Raw genomic sequence first — 14,099 nt, 5'->3', positions numbered from 1 at the left:
TATGAATTTTAGGATCAGTTTGTCAATTTTTGCAAAGAAGCTAGCTGGGATTTTGTTTGGGACTGTGTTGACTCTATAGATTAGTTTGGGGACTATTGCAATCTTAATAATGCATAGTCTTCCAATCCATGAACATGGGATGTCTTTCCATTTATTTAGTTCTTTAATTTCTTTCAACAATTTTTGTTGTTTTCAGAGTATACGTTTTGCCCTTCTTTTGTTAGTCTTATTCCTAAGTCTTCTTTTGATATTGTAATTTATTTTCTTAATTTTATTTTTGGATTGTTTATTGCTAGTGTATAGAAATACAAGTTATTTTTATGTACTAATCTTGTACCTTGCAAGTTGCTGAAGTTGTTTATTCTCATAATTTTTTTAGTGGAATCCTTAGGAATTTTTATATACAAGATTATGTCATCTACAAATAAAGAAAATTTTACTTCTTCCTTTCCAATCTGGATGTCTTTTATTTCATCTTCTTCCTTTATTGCCCTGGTTGGAACCTCCAGTACAATGTTGAATAGAACTGGTGAGAGCAGACATCCTTGTCTTGTTTCTGAGGGGGAAAGCATTCAGTCTTTCCCCATTAAGTATGTTGTTAGATATGGCTTTTTCATAGATGCCCTTTGTCAGGTTGAAGAAATTCCCTTCTATTCCTAGTTTGGTGGGTGTTTTTATCATGAAAGGGTGTTGGATTTTGCCAAATACTTTTTCTGTATCTACTGAGATGATTGTATAGTTTTTGTCCTTTATTTTATTGGTATGGTATATTACATTGATTGATTTTCAGAAGTTAAACCAATCTTGTATGCTTGGGGTAAATCTCACTTGATCATGATGTATAATTCTTTTTATATGTTGCTGGATCCAGTTTGCTAGTATTTTGTTGAAGATTTTTACATCTTATATTCATAAGGGATAATGGTCTATAGTTTTCTTTTCTTATGATGTCTTTGTTTGGCTTTGGTGTTAGGGTAATACTGGCTTCATAGAATGAGTTGGGAAGTGTTCCCAAGTAAAGAATTGGTATTAATTCTTATTTATATGTTTGGTAGAATTCACCAGTGAAGCCACCTGGGCCTGAGTTTTTCTTTGTGACATGTTTTAAAATTACTAATTCAGTCTCTTTACTTGTTTTAGCTTTATTTAAATTTTCTATTTCTTATTAGTTTCAGTAGTTTGTGTTTTCTTATGTATTTGTCCATTTTATCCAAGATATCTAATTTGTTGGCATGGCATGGCATTGTTCATAGCATTTCCTTAAAATCTTCTTTATTTCTGTAAGATTTGTAGTTGTCCTCTCTTTCATTCCTGGTCTTAGTAATTTGAGTCTTCTCCCTTTTTTTCTTGTTCAGAACAATTTTCTTGTTTGTCAATTTTGTTAATCTTTTCAAAGAACAAACTTTTGGTTTTGTTGATTTTTCTCTATTGTTTTTTATTTTCTATTTCATTAATTTCTGCTGTAATCTTTATTTCCTTCCTTTCACTTGCTTTAGGATTAGTTTGCTCTTCTTCTTTTTCTTCTTCTTCTTTTTTTTTTTTGCTAGTGTCTTAAGGTGGAAGTTTAGGTTATTGATTCAAGATCTTTCTTCTTTTTTAATATAGGCATTTACAGCTATACATTTCCCTTTAGGTTCTACTTTACTGCATCCCATACATTTTGATAAGTTGTGTCTTCATTTTCATTCATCTCAAAGTATTTTCTACTTTTTTGGGTGGTTTCTTCTTTGACTCATTGGTTATTAGGTGCATTAATTTTCACATATTTGTAATTTCCCAGATTTATTTCTGTTACTGATTTCTAATTCATTTCATTGTTATCAGAAACATACTTTGTATGATTTCACTCCTTTTAAATTTATTGAGGCTTGTTTTATGGCTTAGCATATGGTCTATCTGGAGAATATTCCATGTGCACTTGAGAAGAATGTGTATTCTGCTGTTGCTGGGTGGCTTGTGTAGTTTTTTTTTTTTTTTTGACGTTTGCTTTTTTTTTTTTAAATTAATTAATTAATTAATTATTTATTTATTTTTGGCTGTGTTGGGTCTTCATTTCTGTGCGAGGGCTTTCTCTAGTTGTGGCAAGTGGGGGCCACTCTTCATCGTGGTGCGCGGGCCTCTCACTATCGCGGCCTCTCTTTTTGCGGAGCACAGGCTCCAGACGCGCAGGCTCAGTAGCTGTGACTCACGGGCCCAGTTGCTCCGCGGCACGTGGGATCTTCCCAGACCAGGGCTCGAACCCGTGTCCCCTGCATTGGCAGGCAGATTCTCAACCACTGCGCCACCAGGGAAGCCCGCTTGTGTAGTTTTAATGTGATTTATCTTCTAAGTGAGATTGAGCATCTTCTCATATGTTTAAGTACCATTTCATTTGCTGTAAACTATCTGTGGTTATTTTTCTTATTTTATGGGAGCTCATTATATATTAAGGGAAAAAAACCTTTGTCTATCTACGAGTTACAAATATTTTTCCTAGCTTTTGGTTTGTCTTGTGAACTTATGATGTTTATCAAGCCATGCAGACGTTTTAGATTTTTATGTAGATTGATTTATTATTTTAAAAAAGATTTTTAGGTTTTTTGGTCATGTTTAGAAATGCTTTTCCCATTCTGAGATTAGAAAACTTATTCTCCCACCTTATTTTAGAGCTTTATGGTTTTATTTTTGTGTGGTTTAAATATGATTGATCTGGAATTTATAGGCATGTGGAGTGAGATCGAGATCCAACTTTGTTTCCTGATGGCAGATCATTGGTCCCTACTCTGTCTTAAAAATAGTCTAAAAAAAAAAATAGTCTACCTTTTTCTCACTGTTATGAAATGCTACTTTCATAATATATTAAATTTCCATATGTTTTGGGACAATTTTTGGACCCTCTTTTCTGCTCCTTTAATTTATATATATTTTGTACTGATATCACACAGTTTTAATTGTCACTTTATAGTAAGTTTTACTACCTGGTTGGACCATTTTCTCTTCGTTACTCTTCTTTTTAAGGTTTTCCTGGCTATTCTTTCTTTTTTTTTTCCTAGTTAATTAATTATTTTTTTTTGCCACGTTGGGTCTCATTGCTGTGCGCGGGCTTTCTCTAGTTGCGGTGAGTGGGGTCTACTCTTTGTTGCGGTGCGCCAGCTTCTCATTGCGGTGGCTTCTCTTGTTGCGGAGCACAGGCTCTAGGCACGTGGGCTTCAGTAGTTGTGGCACACGGGCTCTAGAGAGCAGACTCAGTGGTTGTGGCGCGTGGGCTTAGTTGCTCTGCAGCATGTGGGATCTTCCCGGGCCTGGGCTTGAACCTGTGTCCCCTGCATTGACAGGCAGATTCAACCACTGTGCCATCAGGGAAGTCCCATTCCTGGCTATTCTTATAATTTACTCATAAACTTGAAAATTGACCTGCTTAGTTAGAAAAAAAATCCTGTTGGGGTTTTATTGGGATCACATTCAATTTGTAGATTTACTTAGGAAGAATCTATATTTTTGCAATGCTTAGCTTTTTTTTTTTTTTTTTTTTCCGGCCACGCTGCACAGCTTGCAGGACCCCAATTCCCCGAACAGGGATCAAACCCGGGACCTCGGCAGTGAGAGCTCAGAGTCCCAACCACTCGAATGCCAGGAAATTCCCATGCTAAGCTTTCTTTCATTTTATTTCCTGATTGCTGTTGGTATATAGCTACATTATTGATTTTTGGATATTACATTTAATTTCCTTCTGCTTTACTTAATTCACTTTTTGTTCAATAGTTTTATGGAAAATTCTCTTGGATTTCTCAGATCTATATTGATAACAGCTGCAAGTGATGATACTCATCATCTGTTTTCCAATTCCATTTTATTCCATCCATTTCTTTTTCTTAGCTCATCGCACTGGCAAGCACCTTAGAGCAAGGTTAACTAGTGGACATGCTTGTCTTTTCTGGACTCTTTCCCTGTGAAGTGGCTTTTGTAGGCCTTGGTTCCAATCAACTCTACCAGACAATCTCTCCAGGGCCATGCACAGGGCTTTACACACAGTTGGAATTTTGGAAGCCTTTGCTTAATTGTAAGAGTGGTTAGAAAAGACAGCAAGGATCTGAAGAGATGTCTTCCACAGTGATGATAATAATAGCTATTATTTATTGAGCACTTCCTATGTTCCAGGTACTTTATCAGTATTACCTCATGTTTTCCCCTCAAGCCCAATCATATAGGAGCAATTACACAGATTCCCATTTTTGATAAGGGGTAAACTGAGGCCCCCTGGAGGCTGCATGACCAGGAAATGGCAAGTTGGTATCTGAACCTGGCATTCTGGCTCCAGGCTTTCCATGATGCTTCTTCTTCCTTGGAGGGTCCAGAGATATGGATGGTGATGTCAGAGGCTGACCTCTGACCTGTCTTGCCTCTGTGTTAGGGAGGTGGAGATGGTGGAATGGTGGGGGTGCCTGGGGCAGGGAGGGTATCAGCACAGTGGGTGGGGCACCAGAGGTGCCTTCTGACTGTACTCTCCTGATCCCCGAGCATCCCAACTCTGCTGCACTCGCTTGCTGTATGGCCTTAGGCAAGGTTCTGGCTTCTCTGAACTTTGGTCCCATCTGTAAAGTGGATGTAGTTGTAGTCCCTACTTCACTGTGCTGTGGGGACAATTGAGTATCGACTGCATGCAACATGCTCAGTTCTGTGCTTGGCATTCAAGGCCCTGCCACTAACTCTTTTTTTGTTTTTTTTTTTAAATTTGAGCGACAGCTTTTTTTTTTTAATTGATTAATTAATTAATTTATTTTTGGCTGTGTTGGGTCTTCGTTTCTGTGCGAAGGCTTTCTCTAGTTGTGGCAAGCGGGGGCCACTCTTCATCGCAGTGCGTGGGCCTCTCACTATCGCGGCCTCTCTTGTTGCGGAGCACAGGCTCCAGACGCGCAGGCTCAGTAGTTGTGGCTCACGGGCCCAGTTGCTCCACGGCATGTGGGATCTTCCCAGACCAGGGCTCGAACCCGTGTCCCCTGCATTAGCAGGCAGATTCTCAACCACTGCGCCACCAGGGAAGCCCCTGCCACTAACTCTTGCTTCCTCTTGCGTTGCTCCTCTCGTCGCCTGTAACGGTAATAACAGCAAACGACAGTGAGCGCTGTTTATCAAGCACTTGTTCTCTGCCTGGCACATGGACTCTCTCACTTAATTCTCAGATGTTAAGTTTATTATTACCCCCATTTTATTTTTTATTTTTTTATCTGTTTATTATTTGTCATTTTTTTATACATCTTTATTGGAGTATAATTGCTTTACAATGTTGTATTAGTTTCTGCTGTACAACAAAGTGAATCAGCTATACATATACATATATCCCCATATCCCCTCCCTCTTGAGCTTCCCTCCCACCCTCCCTATCCCACCTCTCTAGGTCATCACAAAGCACCGAGTTGATCTCCCTGTGCTATGCAGCTGCTTCCCACTAGCTATCTCTTTTACATTCGGTAGTGTATATATGTCAATGCTTCTCTCTCACTACGTCCCAGCCTCCCATTCCCCCACTGTGTCCTCAAGTCCATTCTCTACGTCTGCGTCTTTATTCCTGTCCTGCCCCTAGGTTCATCAGAATCATTTTTTTTTTTTAGATTCCATATGTATGCGTTAGCATACGATATATGTTTTTCTCTTTCTGACTTACTTCACTCTGTATGACAGACTCTAGGTCCATCCACCTCACTACAAATAACTCAATTTCATTCCTTTTTATTACGCCCATTTTAAAGATAAGGCAACTGAGAGGTGACGTGACTTGCCCAAGAAGATTTAGCTAGTGAGTAGTGGAGCCAGGATTTGAACCCAGGTCTGACTGGAGTCCTCACTCTCAACTCCTAAGCTCCTGGCCTCCCCTCCACTCTTAGAAGAGGTGGAGGTGACCTTCTTCAGAGTCAGGAAGGAAGGAGCGGGTATGACCTGACTGAACTACAGTTTTTTCTGGACTCTTCTGGATGTTGTAAGTATCTGTGCCTAGGGGCACAGCCTAGGCAAAGGCCAGGAGGTGAGAGAGTGTGGTGCCCTCCTGTAGGGGGCCCATGGGAGGAGGCCACAGCCCCAGCTCCACAGGGCCACGTGGACCCAGCTGAAGGGTTTAGGCCTCATCCAGAGGGGGATGATGGGAAGCTCTTGAATGTTTGTTTAAGTCTCATTGAAAAAAAAATCATGACAAGGTAATTTCTAAATGTCAAGTGACACAACATGTAAAGTAAAGAAGGGATTTTCCTTTCCCTCTTTCACACCTTTTGGATTAAATATTGTGAAGAATTTGGACTCCTTCCAGAATTTTCTCTAAACCTTACGGCACATGTGTGTGCACGTCTGCACACACACACACACACACACATACACATTCACATGCTAATTTCCTTTACAGAAATAATTGTAGTTCATGTGTACTACGTGCCAGGCACCCCACTAAGGCCTTGTCTGCATTCCCTTTAATCCTCCCACCAACCCTTTGACATAGGTAGCACTATTGCCCCCATTTTCTAGATGAGGAAACTGTGGCCCCGAGTGGCCCAGAGGACATTCTACAGTGCCATCTTCCTCTTCACTTAACAGTGTGTTGTGAGCATCTTCCCAGGCCACCCCGAGCTCTCATTCTGTTTGTTTATCTGCACCGCTGTCCACTTGATGAACAGACCATCATTTATTTGTCCAGTCCCCCCCTGATAAACACTTAGGCCTTTTCCAGTTTTCTGTGGACCGTGTTGAGCAGGGGCCCTATTTGTTTGTGTGCGTAACAGAGATGCCTCTGGCTGCTGGACGAGGGCGCCCTGGAGGGGCCCCCACTGCTGTCCCAGGTCAGGACGACAGGGGCCTGGCCTGAGGCAGTGGAGATGGGGTGGGGGGAGGGATGCATTTGAGGAAGATTGGCGGGGAGGACAGGCGAACCAGCCCTGAGATGGAGACATGGGGTGAGGGGAAGTCGTAGAGGGAGATGCCAAGTTAGTTTGGGACCCGCTGAGCACAAAGCGCTGGGGGCACTGATGGGGAGGCGCTATAGGGCATCCCATTACCTCTCACGGTAGCGATAGCGCAGGCCCCCTGTCCGGAGCCTGTGGTCAGGAGCAGCTCCCCAGAGGAAAGGGGCTACCTTCCTCTGGGAGCCTCAGACACACCGAGTATGGAGCCCCCCCAACTTCCTCTTGGACCCCAAGGATCTATCTCTGCCTTGGAGTGAGCAAGTGGCGGAAAAGATGTGGGGAGTTGTCCCTTCTCAAATGGGCAGCTCATGGTGACTTAGCGTTTGGGCTCTGAGACAGGGTCCTGCCTCAAGAAAGGAGACCACGGTCCGGAAGGGCGGTCTCTCTCAAGGTCACACAGCACTGCGGCAGCCCTGCAGGGACTAGACCCCACCCTAAATGTGCTGTCCCTCCTCTAGCACACTCTGCTATGGCAAAGCTTGAAATCTTGGGCTTTCTCTAGGAATGGGGCTAGGCTGCCTTATCCACTCACACCCCATCTTGCTGTTCACGTGAAAGGGAGGTCCGGAGGGCAGGAGGTGGACCCTGTGAGCAGCCCCGGATTCCTGCCGCCCAGTGTGTTTTCATGTCCCCACTTTCCTTCATTCTCACCCTCGCTGTGTTATCTCAGGCAGGTGCCTCAACCTTTCTGTGCCTCTGCTTCCTCATCAGTAAAATAGGGACACTATTAGTATCTACTTCCTAGATTATCATGGGGATTTGATGAGTCAATATTTGCAAAGTGCTTAGAGCAGGGCCCAGTACAAGGTCCAGGCTCTGGGAGTGTTTGAATATTGCAGAATGATACTTGGTCTCTACAACATGGCGTTGCAGGAACAAAGCAGGATGCAAATCATATCTGTGCTCATTTAGTCTTTTGTCTATTCTGCAAATATTTCAGAGCACCTAGTAGGGATATGGAGATGGGTCCGACCCGGTCCTTCCCGCAGGGAGCTTAGAGTCAAGGGCACTAGATGGATCCCAATATACAGTCCTATATTCATATGACGCCGGAAGGAAACGCACCGCCGTGCCCAGGGGCTTGTCCTCTGGAGGCAGGTTGCCGGCGTGCCACAGCATCCCAAGCATGTTCCGTGTACTTCCTCATGGATTCTCCCAGCAGCCCTATGACATGGGTACTGTTGTTATCCTCAGTTGACAGAGAAGGAAACTGAGGCACAGGGTCCCACGCTGGGCTTGTAGGGCTGGGATTCACACACAGGTAGTCTGCTTCGGTACTCTGGCCCTTAACCTCGACCCGCCCACCTCTCCACAAACAGGTGGTACTTGTATAATCAGAATCAACCACAGGGACAAAAAACACCCAAAAAACCCAAAACAAAAACCCAAACCGCACAAACCAACAAACGTTGCAAGCAGAGGCCCTGGGCCACCTTAGTCTGGTCTTGAAGGACCTCTTATGTTTTTTCTGAGTGTCTCAGTGGGGAGTGGTCTTCTTGGTTAGTGTAAGAGCTTAGGGGTCGAGAGCTTTTTTCTTTGCCCCCTCCCAAGTGGGCACATGCATCCTCTTGGTGCTGGAAGGGTCTTCAAGTTCCAGCCCTGGCTTTCCCTCCCCCTCCATGGCACATCAGCCAAGTATACTTTCTCCTGTCCTTGATTACCTCCAGTGACAGGGGGCTCACTCTTCATCATTTAGTTCATTCTAAAGAAAGTTTCGGCTCTTCGAAAGTTCTTCATTAAAATTAAAAAAATATTTTTAATGTGTTTTTATAACTTTTATTTCCTCTCAAAGTCCCACAAACCAGTCCCCTGTTGGAGCATGCACCCTCTGAGGCAGGACCTGGCCAGTTCATCTCTGTGTCCCCCTGTGGTGACTGGCAGAGGGCTTGCTGTACAGTTGGTGCTGTGAATACTATACCAGGGAGCAGGTGGGTGGGGATGTGGTGGTTGGGGCTCAGCCTCCATCGAGCCTGGGGCTGTGGGTAACCGGGTTAGTAGATCCCATAGGACACCAACTGTATGAGCACTGATGGGCATCGTGACCTCAACGGATTGGGTTGCCGTAGAAATTGGCCTTCCCAGGCCCGTTGGCATATCCCTTGAGCAGGTCTCCCCAGGGCCTCCCCAGCCCCACATTCTCTGAGCTGGATGGCCCCCAGGGAGCATGCAGGCCACGCCCCCATTGTGCAGATGGGCAGCCTGAGGCCCAGAGGGTTACAGGGACTGGCTAAGGTTCACATAGGGAGGGGTGTCACAGAGCTGGGCTTGGCGCTCAGGGCAAACAGTCTTGCCTGAGGCCCCAGGCAGTCAAGGGGACTTTTCCACATTCACGGGTTCCCAGAGGAAGTTCTGGACTGATTTCAGGGCCTGCAGCATCCCCTGGAGAATAATTCGGAGCTTATATCGCCAGTGTGTCCAGAATCACAGTATCAGTAATAGCTGATGTGGCAGGGTGACCTACTGTGTTCCCAGCACTCTGCCTTGCCTCCTTCAGTTGTCACGGTCATTTCCAGATGAAGAAGTGGGGCACAGAGGGAAGTTAAGTCACTTGCCTGAGGTCACACAGCCGATTAGGAGCAGAGCCAAGATCTGAGTCTGGGGAGTCTGGCTTCAGAGCCCACCTTTAACTGCCATGCCATACACGGCCTCACTATCACTCTTGCTTTTGGGGGAGTAAAGGATATTTCAGGTCTGGGAAGCTCTTAGTATTGGGCCTGCCAGAGTCAGAGCCTGATAAATCATGACCCAAGAGACAGAACCTTGATGATTTCTCTTTCTAGTCATATCCTCCCAACAGTTCTGAGAAATCTGTTTTCTCCCTACTTTGCAGATGAGGATGCTGAGGCCCAGAGAGGGGAAGTGACTTGCCTAGGGTCACACAGCGGGGAGAGGTAGATCAGGGCCTCTAGTCCGAGACCGCCGACTCTACACCTGGTGTTCGTGCTGAGACCTCAGGCTGCTTCCCAGGTCCTCTGGGATAGCCCCTGCCTTGCACCAGGTGAGGTGATGACCCATCAGGGCTGCCAAGATGAGGGAGCTGGGAGGGGCGGCCATGGTGTGTGGGGAGACCCTGGCTAGGCTGCATGAGGACCTGCGGATGGCAACGTGGGGAGCAAAGGGGGGTGGCAGGGCTATGGGCGTCACTGGGGAGTTTGCAACTTGGGTTTCTCTGTGTTTCCCGATCTCTAGCCCTCCCAGATTTCTGGCTCAGAACTCTCTTAACTAGTGAATAGTCACACATTCACACTCATTCATTCAGCTGTTTAGTGAGCACCTACTGTGTGCCATACCCTGTGCTGGGTACTGGGAGCACAGCAGTGAACTAGACAGACAAAAGCCCATGACGATAATCATGTAATCACACACACACACACACACACACACACACACACACACAAAACTGGGCCACATGTTATCAAGGAGAGGCACAAAAGGCAAGGGGACTTAAACCAATGAAAGAAGTTGGGGAACACTTCCCAGGGAGGTGATTTTGATTTTTTTTTCCTTAAGAGCTTTATTGAGGTATAATTGACATACCATAAACTGCACATGTGTAAGGTGTGCAGCTTGATAAGTTTTGACACATGGATGCACTCATGAAACCATCAGCACAGTCAAGATAATCCATCACCCCTAAACATTTCTCTCCCACCCCCCACATGCTGTCTCCAAGGAGGCAACGTTTGGGCTGAGAACTGAAGGAGGCATGAGTTACTCTGCTCAAGTGGTCAGGGAAAAGCATTCAGGCAGAGGAAACAGCATGTGCAAAGGCCCTGGGCCTCGAGTGAGCTCCCAGCCATCTCTCCTTTCAACTGCCTGCTGTATCCCTGCCCTAGTTGCAACTTTTAGCACCTTTCCCACTGGTGTTAGACAATTTCAGTCAGTCATGTATTCACTCAACAAACCCTCGGCCTTCTCCTATATGCCTGGGACATAGGCATGACTCAAGATACTATCCCTGCCCACGAGGGGCAGAAACAGTGACTCAGAGGAAGGTGGGGAAGGTTAGAGCTTCCGATTATGAGGTGTTTCTTCTGTGCTTGGCCCTGTACCCAGGAAGCCCTTTATGGTTGCCATCACTATTCCCATTTTACAGATGGAGAAACTGAGGTTCTGAAAGGTAACTTACCCAAAGAGGCCTCTTTGGGCCTCAGTTTCCCCATCTGTAGAATGGATGGGAGTGCAGGCTAAGGGGCCTAGGCAACCCTGCCGGCTCCCAGAGCCCTTCACCCAGGGTCCTCTCTCGTCTCCAGCAGGACCATGGGCAGCAACAAGAGCAAGCCCAAGGATGCCAGCCAGCGGCGCCGCAGCCTGGAACCTGCTGATAACACCCATGGCGGCGGCGGCGGCGGCGGCGGCGGCGGCGGCGGGGGTGCCTTCCCCACCTCACAGACCCCCAGCAAGCCGGCCTCCGCTGATGGCCACCGGGGCCCCAGCACGGCCTTTGCCCCTGCAGCCGCCGAGCCCAAGCTGTTCGGAGGTTTCAACTCCTCCGACACAGTCACCTCCCCGCAGAGGGCGGGGCCCCTGGCTGGTCAGTGCACCTGGGAGTGTGGGAGCCGGGTGGCCCTGGCCCCTCCCCCAGGAGGGCTGTGTGCCCTGGGGGAGTGACGCCCCCTCTCTGGGCTGCTGTTTCTTTCGCTCAGTGACCAGGAGGAGTCTGGGGGTTACTTGGCTTTAGGGAATATTGGGGGTTTCCTGGAGGCTTTATAAACTGGAAAGTGTGGTGCACACTCCATTGCCTTTAGGGGTGAATCCGATGTAGCGTATAAAGGGCCCTAGAGATACAGGACTACAGGCGGAAACAGGCCCAGAGAGACGGGGGGTTTCTCGGAAGCACGGGGACGGGTCTGAGGCATTGCTTTTTGCTCTGGTCAGCCCAGAGATGGATCAGGACAGGAGGCGGTGAGTGGCCAAGGGGGCGGGGCGGGTTAGAAGGGAGAAAGAGAACTGGGGTCTTCAGAGGCCCGGCCCAATGCCGAGATGCGCCCCTGCACCCTCTGCTGGCGCTTTGTGGGTATAGCAGCGCCAGGTGAAGGATGCTTAGAGATGCAGATGTGGTCCTGGAGACACACAGACATAAGACCCTCACACAAACACGTGCATTCTTACCCGGACACCCTCACACAGAGCCCCCCCCCCACACACACACAGTCAGCAACTCATTCAGAGACACCCATACAGGACATTTACACGTGCTAAACTAGAGACGCTTTCGTAAACAGACACGCCATGCACATAGAGACACACTCAGGGACACATGGATGTGCACCCTCCAGGCACAGACACACACCCAACGCAAATGTATACAAATACAAACACACATATGCAAAAAACCTCATACTCCCAGATGGAGACAGACACATGTGGTCAGAAGCCCTTCAAAAGCACACACGTGCCCAGCTAGAAATGCCATCCCGGAGACCCACAGACTCACAGATGCACAGATGCACATATGTGCAGTGAGAACACACAGGCACAGACACACACCCAAGTGAGACAGACCCGCAAACATACCCATTCGTTTGTTCAAGAGATAGTTGTGGCGCCCCTCCTGTGTGCCAGGTCTCTTCTGGTGCTGGGGTCACAGCAACGTGTAAAACAGACAAAACCCCTGTGGGGGAGAGAAGCAAAGAGCAAGGTGTGTAAACCGTGCAGGGTGTTAGTGGGTGGTAACTGCTGTGAAAGAGCAAAACGGGCAGGGAGTAGTGTTGGTGGATGTGTGGCTGGAGGTTGTAACTTCAAATGGGGGGACAGAGAGGGCTTCGGAGGGGACAGTTACCTGCAGCCAAGATCTTCCCTGACACACAGAAGCATCCAGAGTCACATCTCCCCAGAAAAGAGCTGCGTCCCCAGGTGCAGTTTCCTTCATTCACTGCTTCATTCATCTAATGGTTGTTTCTTGAGCACGTACTATACACCAGGCTCTAAGAACAAAATAAAGATGTCTGTTATTGGGGACTTCTGGTGCTGTGGGGAAGACAGATAGCAAACAGAGAAGCCAACACCCAGCATCCCCTCAAGCCCAGTGGGCACACTCAGAGGTGGAGAGACGCACGTGCTTCCTACACGCCCTCACAAGCGTGCGGGACACACAGACACAGGGGGACATGCGTAGAGGCCCACCCCCAGTGAATGGGACCAGGCCTCTGGGCTGGAGGTGGGAGACCAACCCCAGCCCCGCCCAGGGTGCAAGGCTCTCTTGTCCACCTCTCCCCCCAGCCATGGCTCTGGCCGTTCTGACACTCCCCACCTTCTGTGCAGGCGGAGTGACCACCTTTGTGGCCCTCTATGACTATGAGTCGCGGACAGAGACTGACCTGTCTTTCAAGAAAGGGGAGCGGCTCCAGATTGTCAACAACACGTGAGTGCCCCCCTACCCCACTGCCCCTCAGGACCCCAGCCCTGGGCCTGGTCTTGGGACAGAGCCACTTCTGAGTGTCCCAGGGCCAGCTTGATGGGCAGCCGGCAGAGCTGGGTGTCCAGGCAGCTGAGGTGCAGGGAACCGTCCTGGGGCCTCTGGGGGTGATGAGGCAGGCGCCGGCGGTCGGGGGTCTGGGACGGCTCCACGGACCGGGATCTGGGTGCAGAAACTGGACGGCAGAGCACAGCACTCCAGATCCCAGAACCCGCACGGGGGCGTGTGATCAGCGCAGGACTGGGCCGGCGACCCAGGACTACAGAAAGCAGGGCCTGTGAAGCTGGAGGCTGTGCCCACAGAGGTGCTGGAGAGCCTGGGCAACCAGTAGAGTCTCTAGCTGTAGAGGGAGGGCCCTCATTGGGAGGGTTGGGGGACCCATCCTGGGGACCCAGTGTGAGAGGGGTCAGGATAGGGCATGGGGATGAGATGATGGGATAGGGGTGGAGGGCGGGGCACTGTGGTGGGCATCTCTGCTTCACCTCCAGGGACTCCAGCCTTGGGGTGGGGCATCCTAGGGCCAAGTTGGCATATGGGGGAATGGGGGCCCCTGTGAGCAGGGATAGTGAACTGGCGAGGGGTGGGTGAGGCTCTGGCCATGGGGTGGCGTCCTTCCCCTCCTCCCCACTCCCCTCCTTTCCTTGCCTAGAGTGCAGTGAGGTGGGGTGCAACACCTGTCATGGCGGGTGGGGGGGTGCAGGCTTTGGGTCATGCGCCCAGGGGTGGTCACAGCTGGGGTGATCCCACTGGGGGCGGAG

General features: G+C 48.3%; 1 protein-coding gene across 7 annotated transcripts in view; it reads left to right on the top strand.

The window, feature by feature from the left end:
• Window positions 1–14,099, top strand: part of SRC (SRC proto-oncogene, non-receptor tyrosine kinase) — a 56,576-nt gene that overhangs the window by 23,969 nt on the left and 18,508 nt on the right. For 6 of the 7 annotated variants that reach the window (XM_082429200.1, XM_082429203.1, XM_082429202.1 and 3 more), the window contains 3 exons: window positions 9,754–9,921; window positions 11,177–11,457; window positions 13,188–13,287. In XM_082429200.1, coding sequence (XP_082285326.1) covers window positions 11,184–11,457; window positions 13,188–13,287 — 374 coding nt within the window. In that variant the 5' untranslated portion in view covers window positions 9,754–9,921; window positions 11,177–11,183. The remainder of the gene's footprint in view (window positions 1–9,753; window positions 9,922–11,176; window positions 11,458–13,187; window positions 13,288–14,099) is intronic. The other variant, XM_082429201.1, reaches the window with a different exon arrangement.

Source organism: Balaenoptera physalus (assembly GCF_965194825.1).
Source record: "Balaenoptera physalus genome assembly, chromosome: 16".
NCBI lineage: Eukaryota > Metazoa > Chordata > Mammalia > Artiodactyla > Balaenopteridae > Balaenoptera > Balaenoptera physalus.
Note: the sequence above shows the minus strand (reverse complement) of the source record. Positions and strands in the feature narration are given on the sequence as shown.